Source organism: Vollenhovia emeryi, unplaced genomic scaffold, assembly GCF_000949405.1.
Source record: "Vollenhovia emeryi isolate VEMERY1.0 unplaced genomic scaffold, V.emery_V1.0 DF939151.1, whole genome shotgun sequence".
NCBI lineage: Eukaryota > Metazoa > Arthropoda > Insecta > Hymenoptera > Formicidae > Vollenhovia > Vollenhovia emeryi.
Window position 1 is genome coordinate 108976 of NW_011967215.1, and position 22270 is coordinate 131245.

General features: G+C 41.6%; 1 protein-coding gene across 6 annotated transcripts in view; it reads right to left on the minus strand.

Moving 5' to 3' along the window:
- Nucleotides 1–1031: 1031 nt before the first annotated feature.
- LOC105565492 (peroxidasin-like) overlaps nucleotides 1032–22270 on the minus strand; it is a 56730-nt gene continuing 35491 nt past the window's right edge. Inside the window, exons 3-6 of one of the 6 annotated variants that reach the window (XM_012018744.1) lie at nucleotides 19603–19831; nucleotides 18417–18716; nucleotides 11999–12149; nucleotides 1032–3221 (exon numbers count right to left, since the gene is read on the minus strand). In XM_012018744.1, coding sequence (XP_011874134.1) covers nucleotides 12049–12149; nucleotides 18417–18716; nucleotides 19603–19831 — 630 coding nt within the window. In that variant the 3' untranslated portion in view covers nucleotides 1032–3221; nucleotides 11999–12048. Of the gene's footprint in view, nucleotides 3222–3579; nucleotides 4677–11398; nucleotides 12150–18416; nucleotides 18717–19602; nucleotides 19832–22270 lie in introns of those variants that run through there. The other 5 variants (XM_012018742.1, XM_012018740.1, XM_012018743.1 and 2 more) reach the window with 5 other exon arrangements.

Below are 22270 nucleotides of genomic sequence, written 5' to 3' on the forward strand. Positions count from 1 at the left end.
AGTTAACGAGTTATTAATTATTAAAAGTCGCTGTCTTAGGCCGGCCCACTGCCCAATTCAAACGTGCGGCGAGATCGATCGATCGTTACTCTCTGCGCGCCTAGTAACGATCGATCGATCTCGCCGCACGTTTCAATTGGGTAGTGGGCCGGCCTAAGACAGCGATTTTTAATAATTAATAACTCGTTAACTATTGCAAAACCTGCAAAGTGGTACAGGACTTTTCGACTTAGTCTAGTCCACTCTATCCCATAATAAGCGTTGACGCGGGTATTACATAACACCCTGTATAAGGCGAATAATCTATCAAGTGCGGATTAAAACATCGAACAATTAATATCTCTAATAATAAATATCTGTTTCTAATGATGTATCTTTGTGTTTGATAAACAAGTGAAAAGTATGATCACGTTTCGAAACTTTAATAAGAGTGTGTGAGTAATTTCATGTTCGTGTGTTGAATCTTATTATTAGTTGTGACATAATTTCTTCTGACGAGTAGCGATGCGTTTTTCTAACAAATAAATCAGTTTATGTAAAGACTATTTTTAACGCAATTAATAGCACGCCACGTTAAATACCTTAGTTTCCTGTCTTGTCGTGCACTGTGCAGCGATTGCCTAAAGGCACGTGCCACTCCATGTTTGCTTTGTTTTGCTGTCATAGTTGGCTGGTTGTGTAATAATTTTCGCGGTTGCACTTCGTGTTGCATCCACACGTCCGTAGCTCGCCGCGTGCCTTTGTGACGCATTCGGCGGATCGTCGTGTTCTCGCTTGTGCTTGAAACACAGCACTTTGCCGCGAAATCCACTAAACGATGTGGCATTTCGCGAGCTGGATTCTTAGGTGTTCCTCTGTAAAGAAATGTCTATCACTTTGGCTGCTGGAAACGTTGAAACTCGACACACTCGGAGCTTCGAGCGGACGCTCGTTAACTGCAAAGGGATATCGCGTTACGTTTCGTTGAGTCGAGCGTCTACAAGTGGATGAGTGCGGAATGATTGATCGCAGCCGATTTGGATGTCTCTCGCAAATTGGGAGAGAAATTGAGGCTGTTTGCGAAATGTAAAGCAACGAGAGGCGGACAGGTAAACTGAAGTAATGAATACTGAGAAGATACATAGAACGGCAGGAGAAATAAGATTGTATAACAAGAGGATCAGTAATATTGTGAAATATCATTTTGTGCTTTTAATATTCTATAAGCTATCAATATCGATTGTCGACGTAACAATACAATCTATACAATTTAATATCTCACAATTTAATCCACGAAGAAAAAAACGCTATTTTTATAAACTCCGTTGTATAAATAAACGTTGTTTGTGTTTGTTAAATAAGAAACAATAAATTAATTTGATATACTTTTATCGAATTTTCCGTAATCGTCTTTGGTACATAGTCACTTTTTATGGCAGTGTCCATAACATTTTAATATACGGCTGCAGTATTCGATGCTCGCATTCTTTTCTCTCTTTTTTGACAAAGAGGAGTGCAACAAGCGCTGAAATTTTCAGTGCGACGGAAACTTTTTAGGAAGATGTGTCACCAGTGGCCAGTTACCCTTAATTTGGAGCAACGCCAGTGCGCGGTTATTAAAAGTTGGCGGACTGTGCTAGTTAAATATTCTATTTCCATAATCTTACAGTCCAATACCGATCTCACTGGTGAAAACGGTTGGGAAATAGCAACGATTGTGTCAGTCGTGCGTAAAGTGCGCTTTGTCCGTAACGTAATCACTTGAAGGAAGAAACTAAATTAGTCGGGTAAAATTTCCCGACAAACACTAAGGGCTGAAAAGAGAAAAATTCACGTGTACTTTTTGCTGCAAAGTATTGCAAGCTCGATTGCAGCACATTTATTTGTTCTTCATGCCGCGTTTTTTCTTCTTATCGAGAACGTCAATTTATTTTTGCCACTTATTCCGCTATTTGAAAAAATTACTAACGACAAGCCTCTTGAACAAAAGTCAATTTAATGCAGGTAATAAGTTGCCTTTTAAGGCAAAAATTAACTATATTGCGAAACGTACTTCGCATTCAATATGCTGTTTGTGAACACTTCCCCCGAAACGATCTCGATTAGCGGCTGACGAGTGTTTCGTATCAAATCTACAGTTCTTCTCGCGTCAAAAGAGGATGTATGTATTTTAATCGAAGATTTATTATATCATTTCCACGATACCATGGTATCGTGGAAAGGTACAAATGCATTTGTACCTTTTAATACCGTGGGAATTTTTACGATTTAATTGCACACCAATATTTCCGAGAAACTTTATACTTCGCTACTCCGTTTGCTCCTTTGTATACCAATAAATTAGCGGAGAAATAATATATCGAAGAATTATCAATCTTGTTTAAACAAAGCTTTGTAATTATACCGTATTCAGTGTCTTTAATAATAGATATTAATTAACGTCTCAAAAATTATTAAGCTAAATTTTCTGTGCATTTATTATGAGGCACACGTTTCTCTAGAACAATATTCTTGCTTAATCAAACTGTTCAACGAGTCTATTGCGAAATATTGAAGCGTGCGCGTTTAGCAGTCAAATTTCTCTATAGAGGATCCTTTTTTAGGAGATCTTTTTACCTTCTATTGCTTTTTTTGTCCCCTCACTCGTTCAATTAATGGTGAAACGGTTGTTTTATCTCGCGGAAGAACGAAGAGAATCGATGGATCGCACGCTGTGAAGTCCTTTGGTAAATGCGGGCATTCTGAACGATGTTAATGCTTCCAATTGTACAAAGAACCGGTTTTCCACGCATTCGATTGTTACGTAGCGTACGCGCGCAAAGGGGCTAAAGGGGGGAAAAAAAACGTTGTGGCGCCAACGAACATGTGAATAATGCGTGGGAGCTTTACCTGGATTTTGATGTCCGCGTTTACCTTGCCCCGGCCTTAATTCGCTATCCTGTGTTTTTGGAATACGGTTGCCTGGCGAAATGGTGTCAGAGGTAACCGCTTGACGGAGTTCCTTCAAGCCCCTTAGTTACTTATCGTTGGCGAAAAAGGAGCATTCTTGATAAAAGATTCCCAGCTGTCGGGATAAAGAAGACGCGGATCTGAAGAAGCAAAGGGATTTCTCGGAGAATCCGGTCGTTTCCACGACTGCGTCAAGATGTCCTCAAAGGTGAAGATTGGAACAAAGGAAACCTCTCAAACAGATCGTTTTAAAGGTGTTACGACATCACCTTTGTAACAAACTTTTCCCGCTTCTTCGTTGCGGTATTTACATGGAAAAAAATAGAATAAATCTCGAATTATCAATTTATAATAGTGAAAGAGAACATTGTACATTGCACTTTAGAATAATAATATGTTAAATATCATCATGCGTAAATATATGTGAAAGTGATAAAAGTAAATCTGACGAAAACAGTTTCCAATTTCTTTTGTTAAAAGATCCTCCAAGTATTCGTTTTCTTGGTCTTCTGCAAAGGACTTATCACAAAATTTTTAATAAGGCAGCTTGCAAATTATAACATTGTAGATTACAAAAACAAGCGAAAAAGTCTACATGTCTGTCGTAAAACAGAATTAACGTCTATCGTTTTGTCAATGAAGAGATTGATGGAGACTTATCAGAGGGAGCATTTATTTTTTTAGGACACGTTATGTACATGCGGCTCTACAAGCTCCGCCCAAAAGAGCAGGCCACCACTCCACTTCCTTTCAACATTTTTATTTAGTAAACATCGTAATATCATAGTATGTACAATAATATACCTATCTATTCTAACGATATCACTGCGATTACGGATTTCTTCTTCTGCGTTCACGTTTTTTTTTTCCCCATCTTAAACTCTTACGCTTGCGCTTAGCAAAATCGTCGATTAGGATCTACGGCTCGTCGAATTCCAGTCCGTCGCACTATCGCCGGAGCGCATTCTCGTCGACATTTAATTCACAGATCTAGTTAATGATTAGTTTCTCTCGGCGCCTATCACCTGTCGTTATCGCGGAGTCTAGTGCGCGCTCACGGGTCCGCAGTAAAATATGCGACGCGCAAAATTGAGCGTAAGCGTCGCGACGCGGACGAGTCGAGAGATGCGAGCAACGCTCCGTAAAACTCTCAGTTTTCTTTCATAAAAAGTGAAAATCGCATTTTGCGTAAACTCTGCAGATCCGCGCGACAAATCTCTCTTCTGGCCGTCTTCGGTCAACACAGGGCGTACACGAAAACAAGCGAGCAACCGCGGGTTCGGATGTGCCACAGCTCCAGAAATCACGAGAGCGTTTCCAGTACTTGAAAAAAAAAAAGATGAAGATTGTAGCCATCAATGCCAAGAGAAGGATTGCCTGGAAGTGAAGACGCGGGAGAGGAAACGATCGCATTGACTACGCGCGAAGTTTCCCACCGAGCTCGGAGATCAGGATGAGGATGTGGGAGAGGATTCGCGGACAACCACGGACTTCGAATTGGATTCCGATCGCGCCTGGAATTCAATTCTCGACTCGGCCGGCCACGTGGAATGAACAAAATTCGAATTCGTTTCATCTTTCCGAATTCGGGCGGGCAACGTGCCGCGTTTACCTCATTTCGCGGAGTCGGGAATTCGGTACGTGTCCGCTTCTATTTTACGCATTACAGGAAGTGTCCCGCCGAATGCTCCGTTCGCTACAAATTCTTCGGCCGACATCGATCTTTTGTCAATGAAATCACGGGGCACCTGCAGATTTCAAGAAATTGGCAATTTAAAGAATGACAAACTAAAGTTCGAAGAAGAATGGAAACAGTAAAGAAATTGTATTCTTTAATCTCAGCTTAATTTCACTTAAATATAATCAGTTTTTAATTTTATTAATTTAATCGAAAATCAAGTATGGAAAAAGTTAAAAAGAAGTAACATTTCCACGTATTCGATAAGGAAACATGACCTTCAAATTGATTTCTGGAGACCGCGATTATAACAACTATAATAAATAAGCACCTTGTACAGGTAGAAAAACTTGAGAGAAAAAATTTATTTATTGTTAAAAATTATTTTGCTGTTCTGCTCGATAATGGACGACTTCAGCTTAAGTTCCTTTCATTTTCATTTGTGGCTCAACTTTTGCGCGAGGCCACGCGATGCCTGGTACGATATTCGATCACGACACTCGGTCGCGGTCGACGTGATTTCGCTCGCGTGTATACACGCCGCGTAATAAAGCGGGCGTTTCATCCAATAATTCATATTATTAGGAAGTAACATTAGGAAGGAAGAGCGAGAGAGCGAGAGAGAGAGAGAAACATAGGCGATCCGAAGCTGGCGCCATTACAGTTGCCAGTGGTTTCGCCCGAATCGGACAATAATTGCACTAGAGTTGCATTTGGACGATGATGAATACCGCGTAATGGTTTGCGTGAAATCGCGTTGATTTTGGATCCGCTCCGAATTTTAGCCCGACATTGCTGTAAAGGTGTCGAAGTTGCAACGTAAAGAAATATTATCGAAGCCGTCGAGAAGAATATTAATTGAACGTTCATTCTAAATTTAAGTAAGATTCTTTATACAACAGAATTGACAGTTTCAGACATTGCAAATACTTCGGGGAACGTTGTCTAATTTTTCATTTATTGCACACATCGTAGTAAGGGAAATAGATTCAATATTAATGTTATTTGTGAGCTACTTAATCACAGCCAAATTGTGTGTATCTTTAATTTCAATTCGTACTCGTATATTTTATAATTTTATGAGAACTAAATATATCTATAAAAATATATTATATATATGTATATAAAACATTGAACAATAAGAAGGAAGAACCGTATATACAAACTATTCTTGTCCCACTAATTAATGAGGATTAGATAGGTCAAAAGTTTTCTGATATACGATTTCAGACAAATATCCATTAGCGAAACGAGGCTGATTTAAACAGCGCTATTAGTATCAAACGAAATGAGCTGTAATAGGATATCAACATTTAATGTAACACTGAATTTTAGAGGCTGCATTTATTTCCAAGTGCAATTCGAAATTAGAAGAGCGTAATGAGTTTACTTTATTTTCGGATATCACCCGCGGTGTATCGGTTCGGTAATAATGGAAATGCCAATACCCGTGAAATCGCAAAACGCGAGATCAAATGATTTATTTACAGTCCGCCACGTGTTAATCACTTATAATCCAGATATCATTTCTATCTCGTTGCTCTTTTCATGCCGCGCGTGCATTTTTCAGCGAAAAATTGCAGATTGACCGAGGGACGCCGCGCGTTATGCGCGTTCGCGAGCGTCTCGCGTTTAACCGGAACCAGCCGGAGTCATCGATATGCCTCCCAACGTCCGCCCGGTAACGGGAAAATCGATGCGGCACGCATTGCGGACTTGGTTCCGCGACTCAACGGCGCGCTTCCTATCTCTTACACCCAGTTTCCGCCGAAAAGAAAGAAAAATGCCTGCGAACTTTTGTTTCGGCCTCGACGCGCCCCGCGCCCGCCCGTCCGCTCGCGCAATTATTTTTCTCCCAACTTCTCATTGTCTTCGGGGGCCGTATATTCCACCGCCGAACCACATGTGTAAGCGTGACTCTAGCAAGTTCGCCCCTCGAGAGAACTTCCGAAATATTATCTTTCTCACCCGCGCACCTCTCTCGGAATTATGTGCTTCTGTAGTAACATGGCGAGGCGCCGACGGGTGGCACGAGATTTCTTTACGAGCCCCCCTCTCTTCCCTCTCTACATTAACCCTCCTTTTCCTGAAACACGACGTATTTAAGGGGAATAATGTCAAGAAAGTATACGAATAAATTGCAAAATTCCCCTGCGATCGTAACATCACATTAACACTATTAATCGCGATTGTCGTAGGTAAAACGTATCCATTGTGAAAATCGAGACTTTGCGACGAGTCTTCCTACTGAGACATTTGTGTAAGCTGACTATCTTGACAACGGGAATAGAACGGATGGAAGAAAAGATTGAGCTGATATTAACAAATGTGACGCAAAAACAATTGTACGTGTATATCGAAGAAAAGACAATTGAGACCTCGATACGCGCGGTTCAGCCGTTCCAAAAACGCTCGCTGTGAAATCTTTCGAAAACTTGTCGCGATTTAATTGCAATAAAATTTAAAAAACTTTTTGTAAGAAAATCTGTTTGTTAGAAGATTGTAGCAAATGGCTAAGAGAGTACACGTGCGTCTTTTAAGATCCTACTTGTTCTGGACGGCCGTGGCAATGCGTGTCTCTGCCTTTCTTCGTCGCTTCTCTCTCGACTCGTCGCGTTACTTAAATCGCTTCTGACGAGCGACCATCCGTGTAGCCCCAGGAAGTTTTATTGGGCCAGACGGGGTCATCCGCCTCGCCAACGTATCAGGGTCGCGTAGGAGCGCGAAGATGCAAGCGACTTCGTTTCGTCGAGCGCGAATGGCCCGAGCGATACTTTCGATACTGTCCGATCGCACTGGCCGGGCGACTGGCGATTTCTCTTATCGGCTTTTCCGAGCGGCCCTCGCGACTTCGACGTTTCTGCCGATGTTAGCAAAGTTAAATCCATCGACAAATAAATGAGCGACATATTTTATCCACGTGCTCCATCGCTCGTGCTGTGCCTTTCCAATATGTGATTGCTCGACACTATAGCCGTGAGTAAACCGGACATTGAGTGAATGCACTTGGACATTCGAATGAAACACGTGATCCAAACGTGTAGCAAAAATTTTAAACTTCACAAAAACGGCAATGAACTTGGAAGCACATTTGAAAGAACATTACATCATTAGAATCTCTGAATACGTGTAAATGCGCATTAAAAGTTCTACAAAGAATATTATGTCAAATATTTTTGTAATTTCTCGATAATGTTTTTCAACAGTTTGTTTTCAGTCTCGAGCACACGTAAAGAAACACGTGTCATTTAAAATTTTAATATATTTTAAAGAAACTCAAATTGGTTTCTCACAACTGTGACATGTCAGTCCTCGTCAACGCCAGGTCGCATTTTTGCAAACATTTCTATCTAAAAGCCATATGTAACAATTATATTAAATAAATAGGTGCGTTTGTACGGAATCGTTTTATAACAAAAAACAATCTAGGCACTTAAAATAAATTGATGGAAAACGTTTTTTTTTTTCGCAGGAAGTAGAGCTTTTCCGATCAGGAATGGAAGCCAATCGTCGCTGGCCAGTGCTATCCGCCAGGATGTCACATCGAAACACACACAAATAGAAAGTGAAATTCTCTCTCTCTCTCTCTCTCTCTCTCTCTCTCTCTCTCTCGCCGAGCTTGGATTTTGATTTCCCCGCGTTACATTCGTCTCACAATCAGATGCATCCAAAAAGACCGAGAGGAAAGATTGGCTCGCGTCTCAAAGTTCCTCCATGCGGAAAGGCGCGCAAGGCGTGTGAGTGTGCGATGTTTCGCGCAAGTTATAATATAGACATTATGTACAAATTCGCGTTGGTACGCGCCGATGCTAATGCCGATTGCGATCGCTCTTGAACGGCGAAACCGATGCGTTCGTCGCTGATTAGAGGTCCGCATTAGGAATAATCCGTACGTAGCTGCGTATAGGAAGCGTGTGCCCGAGACGCCGCGCTGGTGCGTTTGTACTCGCGGATCAGTGAATTCAACATGTGTCCGACGAGCGGCGTAGCGCGCGGCATCACATTGATTTGCATACACGCGTACGTGTGTACGTGTGTTTTGCGCTCGGCGAAACCTCTCCGTGCGCTCGTCTTTCTGTCCCTATACCTGCCTACTAACGCCCGTCTATCCGTATCGCTATCTCGGCCCGTCTAGCGATACAATCGTTAGACTGACGATAGGACAAACGATGACGGGAGTGCTCGACGTTTGATCAATCACCCTCTTGCGAAACAATACGCGAAAACTATCGCGTCGAATACCGTTGCTCCGTTCTCGCGAGCGCTCATCTCAGAATCTCCGCGCAATTCTCGCCCTGTGAATTTAATTGGGGCAGCAATTTACGCAGCGTAACTTAAGCTTGTAATTAAAGATGGAATATAAAAAGATATCGTTTTACATTTCTCTCTGATAATTCGGAATCATAGGGAACGTTGCAGTAAGACTTTTATTTCAAAAATAAAGACGTATAATGAAATACCATTATGCAAACAGCATTTAATTATTGCATCCAGCGCATATAAAAAAAATGTTACAATAACAGCTACGGTCGAATTGTATTATTCTAACAAGCTGTTTCAGTGCGTGTGTATGTCTGTCTGTGTACACTACATCGCTTTGTTTTTAGGTACAATGAAACATAACGTGGCAATTATTGAATATAAAAACTAAATGGGCGGAACTGATTGCAAAATGGGGATAAAAATATGTCGAGAGATACAGTTGCGTGGCGTACACGACTGGGCTAATCAATGGTCAAAATTTAAAGCGCGTCCATCGACAGAGTGATTATTTATGCGTGGCCCGCAATAATCGCTGGCGATTATTGTATTAAATTGCCGTGAGCTCCGTTTCGATTATTAAACCGTTTCATTCCCATTTATTTGCAATTGTAAAATTAACTTTTGCGCGCGTGCCTGTCACGTTATTAGTTACCTTTCGTAATTATTCTCTTCGCTGACGTGCGGTCTTGCGCTGCGTCAATCAGCGCGTCTAATTGTTTTTGTATGATAGCATGTTGTAATGGGACGAATACAATTTTTATGACAACTGGGCTGTATATTAAAATTAAACTCGCATTAGTTCTCATAAATAAATGCAGGTGCTTTAAGATTTGTTTCTTTTCACGCACACAATAATACGTGCACATTTGTATATCAAATAAGTTTTCTCCTCTATTCGTTCATAAAATTTCTATGCTTATAAATATTCAGTAATAATAAAATTTAGTACATTGTAATGGAAATAATGAGGCAACCGATCTTCTCAATAGACCTTCTTGCCCAATATTTTAACTTTGATTGTTGCGTTCTTATAAATTTCAATTAAAATTTAAAGCTTTATTAATATATGGTTAACCTTATATTTTAACCTTATATTTTAACGTGGAATTCCGACATTAAATTGTATTCCGACAATTTACGTCTATCATTTTCCTGTTATCTCTGTTCAACGCTGCGTTAATCAACGGCTAATTGAGGACGATAGAAAATTAGGCCATAATCAAAGTGCGTAACAATAGGCTACTTAAGCTTAGATTATCCTGATTGCATTCAATTATTGAGTTTCAGTACTGTTAATCCAATAGGGATTTGAAGCATAAATTCGGGTGTGTTTTTCACAATGCACGAGTGCATTCTATCTGAAAACACATATTAAAATGTGCTTTATTTAATTACGTCAATGGAATATTTTCCAAAATTTCTAAACACTGTGATGCATTTAATATAATATCCACGGGTCTAATTGTCCGAATTAATTGCTTAGTGTTATATATAACGCGTGCTCGATCGATAATTACAATTGATACAATTGATTTGAGAACGTATTTGTGGTACGAACAATAAAGTCGATATTTCTTTTAGTCCTGCTTGTGGCACGCGTCAGAATTTATAGATTCGTTAACATCAATGTTCCGTTATAAAAAATAAATAATTAATAAAGTTAAATTTGAAATTTAAATCATTTATTTTAGCGACGACAATATCAAAATCATGTACCTTTATTCTCGGAATAAATGTTAATGCACGTTCTTAAATAAAAACACACAAAAAAGGTATTCAGTTACTGTTCGATATAATATGTGCAAGTACTATTAAAAAAATATTTTGAAAAAACAGAAATTAAATGTCAGAATATATGTGTGCATGAAAAAGTTTTTACAAGCGTCCAAATGATGTAACGAAAATGGACATATATACCATATATATGTATAAAACCAATCGATTCTCAAATCACCTACTAATACAAAATCCTGCATAGTGGCTGTAAAATTTACAACGCTGAAATGCACGAGTTTGGAGAGGTGTCAAAATTGGAGATATTTCCAAACGCAACGTAAAACTAATCGGAGAGAACGATGTCCGAGTTGTGCCAAGTCGGCAAATTGATGAAATTTATCGCGGGAGATGTCGCCAGGGCTGAAGATAGCATCGGGGAGTATGTGAACGCGCGGCCGATTATCGCGCGGCAATTTTATGAAATACGGAAAATTGCCGGTGGCTCGAGCATTCCGGTCACGTTTTATTTTCCATTGAATCCCATCCACGTAGCTTGCATTCCCAAGATTCGACTGCTCGTAAACCGTAAACCGTGAAGCAATCGTCCCCTCGCTTTAACGCTTCTCGTAAATCGGTTTCTCGCGATACGGATTACCTGGATTATCTCGCGGGGGCCCCCGACCCCCGTCGGCGGCGGCCCTCAGTCCCGTTTGCGGGGAAGGAGGGCGGATTTCGCGCACCGGATCAACCGCGAAGCACCCGCGCTTCCGGCATTAGCATCGACGTTCGCTTAATTAAATGTGCCTTTCTTACCGAAGGATGCAACTCCCTCTCCGAACGCGGTCGCGCTCGTGCCGGAATACGATTCCGTCGCGGCTGAAACGCGCGCGACGAAAACACGCGCACTATCGAGTTCTTCATTTCCGACGCACGAGGTTGATAATCGGTGGCGCACCAAGTGTTCTTCATTTTCTTTAACAAGATCGATGAGCGACAACTCAGTGCCGTCGTCCCGACCAATGTCGGAGAAGAGAAGGATCGGACTCATGGAACCGCTTTTTTATTCGTGAACGTTTTGTGCCTCGCACTTTGTCCTGTAGTATGAACCACGTAATTTGGCGCGCGTCGCTAATAGACTATAATTCACAATGCTTCTTATAAGGAGCAATAATGAATGAACTGTAAGCCGCTACTTACAAGAGGAATCGCTATTCTTCCTCGATTGGCAGTTTTCGCTCCCCTCGTAAAAGCATCGTGAATTACGTGTAACGCACCAACTGAGCACGCTTTACCTCAGTCCATTCGCGGAATCCCTTTATGTTTCGTATAAACTTGCGTACAATCGTCCCGCGATCACGTCTGCTGGGCGGACGCACGTGGAAACGCGCTCGCGTAGACGTAAGAGGAACGTACCGCGACGGAGTACCGTGATCTTCGGCTGCAGACGCTGTCTTCATTTTCGTTTACACCGAGGATATGTACAAAATGATGAGGGACACCAATAGACAACTCGAGGACAGTATCGGCCCCGCGGTCCCGGTCTGCATCGCTTCCGGTCGCTCGCCTGTAATGCAAAGATTTCCTGGTTAAGACCGTCTCTGTCCACATGAAATCTCATGTCGACATTTCTACGTTTAACCGCCGAGGAAAGAAAGACAGACAGGTAAATTGATAGTTTCTCTAATACAAATTAAGTTACATTATTTAAAATATACTCTTTCAACATTAGTTTGAACAGCTCAACTCTCTCACATTGCTTTATCTTAGCTGGTAATACGCGTACACTATCACTCCGTGCATAAATGCACGCACATTATAGCGCGCCCTCTGTCTTATGGACGGCATAAACTGCAGCGCTTGTAGCATGCTCTCCACGTATATCACGTTGTAATATTACTTTCGTAACTCTATTTTGTGCTTTTTGTAGGCTGCTCGCCTTTCAGAGAACACAGTCGACATTTCTGACACAAATCGACGCACGTCGCTTTCCATTTAGAATTTAACTCAAACTCAATCGACACTTTTCGACTCTGTTCGGGAGAAGAGTCGGAGTGTGCTTTTGATCGAAGAACGCATCCGCTCCGAGTATTTCGATAGAGTCTTTTTTCGACAGAACCTTTTCTTGAAATCTTGTGCTTCAAATCTTTGCCATTTCACAGTGACAAGCTGTACTCGAGTGCGTTAAGTCTAATCTCTGTGTTTTTCGCAATAAGAAACATTCTGTACAGGCAAGTCAATGTGCTTAAAAAAATTGCTGACAATGCACGATTGTGCAACGTATAATATATTTATAGTTTGTCAACACGCACAAATTTTTTAAACGTGTTTATTGGCTATAAGTTAAAACGTTTCGAGGCGCAAAGAACACATTGTAGATCGGGCTTTAATTTGTGTCGATTTGTGTCTCCTAAAAGGAAAGCAGCCGTAATTTACTCAATTATGTTCCCCCATACTAATTACTTTCTAAAAGTGAATAGTCACTGATTGACTGTTACAAAACAAGTGTACCATTTCGATTTTCAGTGGTATACTTATGACTACAAATTAGCGACTATTCACTGTTTCCAGTGATAATCCATTGATATGATCATAGACATAGTAATACCAGACCTGTTCTCTTTGAAGCAACGAAGGTTAGGTAGAAAAGGATAGAAAGTAGATGCCGCGTCAACCTTCCCCTTTTTATTCTTCTCGTTAGAGAGATAAAGGTGGACGGCACCTACTTTCTATCCTTTTCTACCTGAGCCTCAGGTCTGGCGTCTCATGCTCGGTCTAGCAATTACTATGTCTATGGATATGATAATAATCCACTATTGACTCTTAGAGAGCAATAAAATTATGATTGTTTTAAAGATAGTAAGGGCAAAGATCGTGGAGGGAACTCTGTATATATATTTTTTTTCCTCTCGCGAGGTCTTTCGTCGTGACGGGTGTTGCATTATCTTCCCGAGCGGAACTCGGCTAACCGGCTATACATTTTTATTACGTCACTCCCGCTTCTGTTACGTGGTAAAACCATTATTACGAAAGGTTCTTCGGGATTTATGCCGCGGGAATAAATAAACCATCCATCAATCTATCAAGTCTCATTCAGCGAATATAATCTACTTCACGCGAGCCGGAAAGGCAAAAACGGGGGCGGCGGGGGAGGAGAAGGGTTGAGAAGCGGTCCGGAGTTCCCGGGCGTGATCTGGATAATGAGAGCTTACCGTGCGGCGCGTGCTGGTGCCACCGCGGATATTTTCGCATGGAAAGTTATTGAAATACTAGTGACGTGTACCGCGCGCGAGGAAAGTTTCTCTCCTCGTTGGTGTGACTGCTGAAATTAATTGAATCGCTCGCCCGCGCGTTCGTTCCGCGTCGCGGAATGCGTCGTGAAAACTTTTTAATGAATGTCAACTGCGAGCGATACATTCGGATAAATGATCCTGTTTTCTGGCGCGCAATTTGCCGGACCGCCGGGCCGTGCGATCGGCCACGCTCGGGAATGTTGATCGCGACGATTTCGCCATTGTAAAAGTTTCGAGCGGGCTGAAGCGGCGTATTAGGCGCGTCCTCTCTATCCGACATTCTATCGGATATCGGTCACTTCGTAAAACGAATCGAAGTACAATTTCCGGACGCGCGTCCCCCGACGGCCCCGTTCGTAATGCCCGCGGAATTTTCCGACTCGGCTCTCGTAAATTTTCCAAGTTTCGCGCCCCCGCGCAACTTTCGTATACGTATACGTACATTCGTTCGTTCGGTTGTTTGCCCGATGTCCGCGTTTCTTATAGCGACGCAGGGAATTTTGGGAGGATTTTTCGTCGGCCCTCTCGGAACGGCGCGAATATATCGAGGCGAACTTCCCGAAATTGTTTTTAACGCATTGTAACTGGGGCTCCGCGGGATTATTCCGAGGTACGCGGCTAATGGCAAAGTTTTCATCAAGTCGGGGACCTATATATTTCTTTCGACGCGGAATATCGGTCGCGCCTGCTCCACGCGTGTGCGAATCGAAGAGTAATTTCCGCCCCGCTCAGGCGGCGGTATCAAGCGAGCAGCTGTAAATTTCTGCGAGCTTTTAAGGTGTCGTATTCTATGGATGAATCGGGATTTCGAGAGTAAAATTTTAAGAGCCGCGTACTTGCGTGTTATTCTGCTCGTCGTGATTCGTATTTTCTTTTGCAACGGGTACATTAATCGATATCGCTGCAATTGATTCCGAGCTAACGTTTCGAAAAAAAAGTAACCGAATTACGGTAAAAGAGGACGACGCTGAAATTAAACGCCGAGTTATTCTGTTTAATGTAATTAATTAATTCTCCGTGTTTTAATTAAGCATATATAAAATATTCCCGGGTGTTTGACACAAATATTTGTTGTAATTTTACATTTAAAAAATCTTTACTTTTAATGAGAATTTTATAAAAATATAAAAATTATAATTGATAAATGAAATTAAATTCTCCGAGTCGTAAAAAGATAAAAGTTATACCTTATTATTACGCACTATTAATTTATATATTTTCATTATTTAAATAATAATGGCTCGTATGATGAAATCATGTAATAAAAAAGGGGCTCAGAGTCTGAACAAGGTTATAGTGTCCAACAAAATAATTTTAATTATAACGGCATACAAACGTTTCGGTCTTAATTGGAGTCCATCCTGAGTACAAAAAAGTTAAGTTCGATTTAGTACGTGGATGGATTCGCAAGTTAAATATCTCTACATAGAATTACGCAGTGATTAGTGTAAAATTAAAAAATATGAAAATTATTATTAATTTTAACGCATGGATGAATTTACAAATAGAATATTAGCAGAGAATTACGCAGTTATTAGTGTTAAAGTAAAGGACAAAATAATTATAGTCAGTTATGAGTTGGTAATTACATAAAACACGGAGCAAGAGAGTAAAAAATGTTGATTAAAAAGAAAGAGCGGTAACAATAAAAAAACAATGAAAAGTCAATTAATAGGTTAGTACCAATTTTAGGAGGAAGAGAGGGGAAGGTACTTACTTGGAACAGTGTTGTACTGTGTGGACGACGTTACAACAATCCTTCTCGTTTGTTCCTTCCCTTCCCTTCCAACTCATCCCTGGCAATTGTTTTTTATCCCGCATTACATAAGGACCGAAACGTTTATATGCCTTTATAATTAAAATTATTTTATTGGACACTATAACCTTGTTCAGACTCTGAGCCCCCTTTTTTATTACTTGATTTTTAAGTTTTCGTTACGGTAATTTTTTGACCGTAACAAATAAACAAATAAAGGCAAATGTAATGTCGCAAAAATGTGCCCCAACCCGGAAGTAATAGTATCAAAAGTTTATTTAAAATAATAAATAAATAACTGTTTTTGCTATCACTATCAATATAAATTCTCTACATGATCTACATATTTGGCTATCGGTTATAATTTTTAAACATGAACAGTATACTTTTTGTCGTTTATGCAATAGAATATATTTTTAATTTAGGTCACCAGAAGTTTATAAATTTTCAATAAGAGATTTTGTTTAATTCCATTAGTGAAAACCCATCGGATTAATGGCTTCTTTTCATGTTGAAATGTTGAGATTGTACGATTCAGAGATGTTATTACCCTTTTATAACCTTTTGCAAATGGACGTTTGTTACGCGTAACAATATATGATTACGAATACACATCCGGATTACTTTCGCGCACCATTTCGCCATCCACATGTTTCGCCGAATGACATAGGAATATTCGCGAATCACCGAGCGAAACCTGTTCCCTACTCGCGCGTTGTCGGGTCGCGAAAAACAAGCCGCGATAACGAGCATAATTTAATGTCTCCCGCATGCGCTTCATTAATAAATTATTCAAGCTGGGTTATTGAAGCATCCGCCAACTCCGCCGGCTCCTTCGTTCGTCGCGGATGACGAAGGGCCTTATTATGCGAAACCGGCGCCTCGCGTTCCCGTTCACGCGAGCGTTTGCGTATATACATATATAGATGTATATTTATATGTACGCGCGCGCGCGCGCGCGCAAACTTCGCGACTGCATAATTGCCAAGAGTTTGATAGAGCGGCGAATTTCGAGCGCGGCCGAAAGCTGGGAAGGGACAGCTGCGAGCGTACACCGGGCCGATATTTTCGAGCCAGCGAGAATACACGAGACCGGTATACGTGAAACCCGTTAGAAAGATAAGAATTAAGAGCCATTAAACGCGATAAGAATGGGGGATAAGAAAGAGCGCGTGATAAGAAAGTGTAAAAGAACAGACTGGTTTGCGGGCCGACCCGGGTTCACAAGTCCATGAAAAGTCTGGATATTGAAATCAAGTTGAGAACATGTGCAAATCAATAATCAAGTTGATATGTAGAAGATTTCGTCACGCTATCTGGAAAATATTCTGCAGCTGTCCACGGTCTAGTCAAGTTTCAATTGATACCATATTGAAGTCGAAGCAACATCTCCATTTATCGGCTCGACTCGAATATGATATCTACTGGATACCAACTAAATTATCATAATTGGTCGACACTGACGTGATACTATATGTCAAATTGATATGTATAGAGGAAAGTCTTCTGTTATGAGATCGAATTCTAATACGAGATAGTAGGTTTTCAACGTCCAAATTCAATCACAAATCTGTTTTCGCAACGATTACACGATCTAACAATCAATTTTCTATTAAACAGATTTCACTCCAAGAGCAATAAATTCATAGTAGAACCGCAGCAGCTGGTGCCTATCAATTTAGCAGAAACTCCGCTATCTCGTGTTCGAAGCCTATCTCATAATAGGGGGCTTTTCTCTACATCAATAGATGTCGACTATACGTCGATAAGATCTCGACAAAGTATTACGCGGATCTTGTTACGAAATCAATGAAGAATCAAGTCGTCATCGAATCAAACGGTCCGAAAAATGATGATCGATATCGATTCGATCATCGACTTGTGAACCCGAGGAGGCGCGCGATTCGCCGTGTATTCCACCTCGTCATCATCCGCTTATCGATTCGACTTCTGGTCCGAACAGCGATCTACACGCGCATTTCGTTGCCGCGAAATTTTTCCTATCCACTATCCCGTCCTGAGTAGTTTTAACGATCAACGGACGCGGAACGGCTCGAGTTTACGAGCTGGCTATGTGAATAGTTAACGTCTACGGCTCTTCTGTGCGGGACCCGAACAGCGATGGCCAATAAAATAATTTTGCACGCTATAAAGCAGGATCCGACGACAGCCGGTACGCTTTGGGAATTCATTCCGGGGCGGAAATTGCAACTTGCGGATTGGCCAGGTTGATTCGGAATTCTGGCGCCTCGAAGCGACGCGATACTTAATCGTTCGCGCGACGAAATTATATTAATTCCACGGAATCGTAGGCAAATGAGAATTTAGTCTGGCGAGCGCATTTTTATTTCGCTCGGTAATTGAAATTACCTTGAAATCTTTTGGTACCAATTTCAATCTGTCCGCCCGATATGAAAAGACACGGAAATACCAAGTCCGTCCACCGCTGCGAACTGCTTTTCAGTGATGTAATTAAAAGACTCGCGTTTATTAGCGAATCAACGGGAGATTTAACGTACGATACGTAATAATTAATTGCAAGTGCAGCCGGTGGCCAGTGGGTTCGTTGTTGAAATAAATGTCAAAAACGTTTCGCTGTAGAGAGAGGCAAATAGATGTGCGAGACGTAAAATTTTTAATTAAGCCACTCCGGCCGACGAAGAAACGGGCGAGGGTAAGTCTGCGGAAAATACACGACATCTCGGCGGCCGTTGTCTCGCGTCGCTCGTAAAACGCGCCGACGAGAGAACGGAGCTGGGGCGCACTCGCAGGAGCAAAGACTCACCATTTAGGACATGAACCCTGATGGACGCCGTATTGGCGTTGCTGGGCTTGCAGCTGTACTCCCCGGAGTCCGAGGGCTGCGCCGTCTGAATGAGAAGCCAGGAGGTGGTAACGTCGCCACCCTTCTCGGTTATCACTGAGACGCCACCCCTGGGACTGTCGTAGCTCAGAACGTTCTCATTGTAGTACCAGAAGATGTAGGCTGGTGGCTCCGAACTGAAGCGTATGGCACACGTCAGGTTTATCGTGCTGCCAGCACCGACGTACAACTCGGGGCCGCCCAGTATCGTCGCCGTAGGTACTGCGATAAAGAAGAATTTTCTCTCGCTTTCTGTCTCCTCTTTCCTTCGTTCCCCTCGTTCTTGTCACCTCCTCCCCCCCCCCCCCCCCGCTGCCGCGATCCCGCTCCCTCCCGGTCATTCGTCCCGGCTCGGATAAGTCCAAAGATCCGCGCGTCGTCAAGGCTCTCCGCGTATGAAAGCCTTTTGGGAATGGTACTTGGCGAACGAGGGGAACGAGAAATCTTTTAAAGCCGCCCCGTGATCCGTGAGAGGTGAAAGCTTCTTAACAAACGCAGGTAAGTCAGGGTAATTGAAATAATGAGGTTGACGCCGTCGACGTTGCCCCTTCTGGCGTTGGACTTCAGCTCCCCGTTAGGATCATCGTTAAATTGCGCTTTAATCGTCAAGCGTATCTCTCTTCGTTAAATTTACCGCTTGATTCATGATCTCGGAATATTTTAGCGCACAAACGGAAGCTGCGTTGGGACTATTATATTTTCTCTACACATCCCGGTGTATCGGCCCGGACGAAGAATATTTTAACTTTCCACTTTTATTCCGTGAATTTGTTCTTTTCCTCCGTTCTTCATTAATCGTGCTTTTAATAATTTATTCTCTGCGATACAATCGCTGTGAACACACAAGTGGATTTTTTTTAAAAGCCGGAGGAGAACGGGCCACTCTTCCGGACCGATATTCCGTGAATTGAAGCTGAAACGCGCACCAGAGCGTTTTGGAAATTTTATCGACTGCTATAGAGTGACGCAGATAAAACCGGACCCAAACGCAGGATGCAGTTACGAAAAAAGAAAAGCAAACTGTTTGGGGACGGTTTTACGTGCGCCACTCTGTAGAACGCGGGCAACGACGAGCGAGATTAGATTGAACGAAACACACGAGACTTACCGACGACGTTTAAGCGAAACTGATGCGACCTGACAGGTATGGTGGAAATCTGACATTCGTAGATTCCCTGGTCTCGCTCCTGCGCCCACTTTATGCAGAGGGTCCACTCGGACCATTCGTTGCTGTGGCCCGTGTTTTGTCTGTGCAGTGCTTGAAATCGCTGGTCACTCGTGTACGTGTACGCTCCCGCAGTCAGGATGTGGATGTCTCTGTGCCTGACCCAGGACACCTTCGCAAACAAAGTTAGGAATAAACGATGATAAATGACAAACCAATAATTAATATGACTCGTGCGTCTAAGCTGTCCCTTATCGACTGCATTACATTTCATTTAGATAATTGAATGATCGCGTGCCTCATACTTAACGTAATATAACATACATCCCAGGAAACATGCATGTCTTAAAGATGTCTTTTAGACATGCATGTTCTCTGGGATATTTCTATTACCTTCTTTTAAGTAGAAAATATTTTTTCAACTTGCATTTAATAATCTATGATGCACAGCAGAAGTTTGGAGGGAATTTAAAGACGAATATTAAGAGTCTGGAGAGAGATGATTAATTTTTAACTTTTGTAATTGTTTTGAGAATTAAAGACTTCCTGTAAAAAGTTTGATTTTACATTCTCTATTTCTATACTTTACAGTAATATTATTCTATTTTTAGTTGTACATACTATGGCCTCTATCTCTAAACACTGTGCGACTCTCAAAGAGTACAAATTTTCATGTTATAAAGTGTATGACGAAACAATCATTCTTTGCAGCTTTATATTGTCATTTATCTAACAAACAGGTGAGATCGTATACAAAGGAGATTTCACTTTCGCGGCTCGCAAATTTTATCATCTCGAAATTCGTTACTTTTTGGGAAACTAAGCTCATCGGAATGGAAGCTCATTCCGATAACTCTGATAACCATCCGTGTCGGAGTTTTTGCATCGTGAAGCGTCTCGCAACAGTGCGTCTGTCCAAGTTTACTGCGATCCCGGGACGGTAGGACCGAACGAGAGGATCCGTCTATTTTTCGTAGCCGCGAAACGGCGAAAGCCACCGACCCGTGTCGAAACGTAAGAAAAGTTGCGGGGGAATACAGAAAAGTTTCGGGCGCCTCTCCTCGTTGACGGCGCACGCAAAGCAGATTCCCACGCGCGTGTTCACGCGGTGCCTGGTGTCGGAGTGTGAGACTTCGAGACTCCTCGGCGATTTTCCGGGGAAAACGTCGAACGGGAAAATAAAAGGATTCCGCGGAACGCGGAGCGATCCAGGCATCTTCTTACATTCGAAACTCTCTCAGAATTCTTCAGAAATAATATTATCTTAGGGGCTCCACTCCGCCATTTCAGCCCTCCGTATTTTTTCTCGCACGACTTGACTTTCTTATCTTGAAGAGTGGATTAAAGAGGATTAACGAGTCATTGCGTGCGACGTTATAATCTTTCGATTGAATTAATCCCGCATTTCATTACATGAAATTACGGAATAATGCATGCACTGAGGATCGATTTGTACAAGTTAAAAGTTTAACTCTTACATAATTTATTGGATTAATCCCGTTAGGTTGCCGAATTGTTAATTGCATGAAAATTGTTCCACCATCTGTCCGTCTTATAATCCTCATTTTAAATAAGAGAAACAGTGAAAAGGAAACCGGCTTAATCACATCACCTAGCCTTTCATGGAATACATCGCGATGATAAGTGAATGGGGACGAGAAATTAAATTTTATTCGTGAAGAAAGTTCGGTCACTTAAAAGTTAAACCGTAAGAAAAGGCACTTCTGTACGCTCTCTCGTCGAAGCTCGCAGTCTGCTTTAATATTCCCGAGGACTACTACAGAGACTCGTTGAGCTTTCAATGAAGTGTACGCATTTCTGTTCCAACAAAGCGAATACTTTTATTTGCCTGCAGTTTTCAGGCACGAGCATGGCGAGAGAATCGTAAGAAATCCGTAGGAGACTGCGATACTAATAATGAATGATCATATATGTATAGTCAAATCAAACGTTGTGCCTTTTTCTCTGAAAAGTCGTATTTCTCGCGCAAAGATTTTCAGATTGTTAAGTTTTATCAGCTGAAAAGTATGTGCGGAGAGAATTCTCTCTCAAAATTCACCCTGAAAATCATGGAATTGTGGGACAACATGTCATTTTGAAAAACTTTATGACAGCCTTTTGAAATTGTGTTGTCCCGAAATAAGTACATGTACTCTATCATAATATTCTTAATAATAATCAGAGGATTATTTGTTATTTTTTCATATTTCTCTAGATTAATTATAAATGAACAATACCACATATTTTACTAATAAAATGTGTGGTAAAATTTCTAAAATTCACAAAATTCTTCGAAATGCCACGTTGTTCCACGATTGCATAATTTTCAAGACAAATATTAAGATAACACTCTCTCCGTGTACTTGTTATACAGGGTGTTATATAATACCCGCATCAACGCTTATTGTGGGATAGAGTGGACTAGACTAAGTCGAAAAGTCCTCTACCATTTTGCAATTTTCGCAAAAGTCAGCGAGTTATTAATTATTAAACATCGCTGTCTTAGGCCGGCCCACTGCCCAATTGAAACGTGCGGCGAGATCGATCGATCGTTACTAGGCGCGCAGAGAGTTGTAACGATCGATCGATCTCGCCGCACGTTTCAATTGGG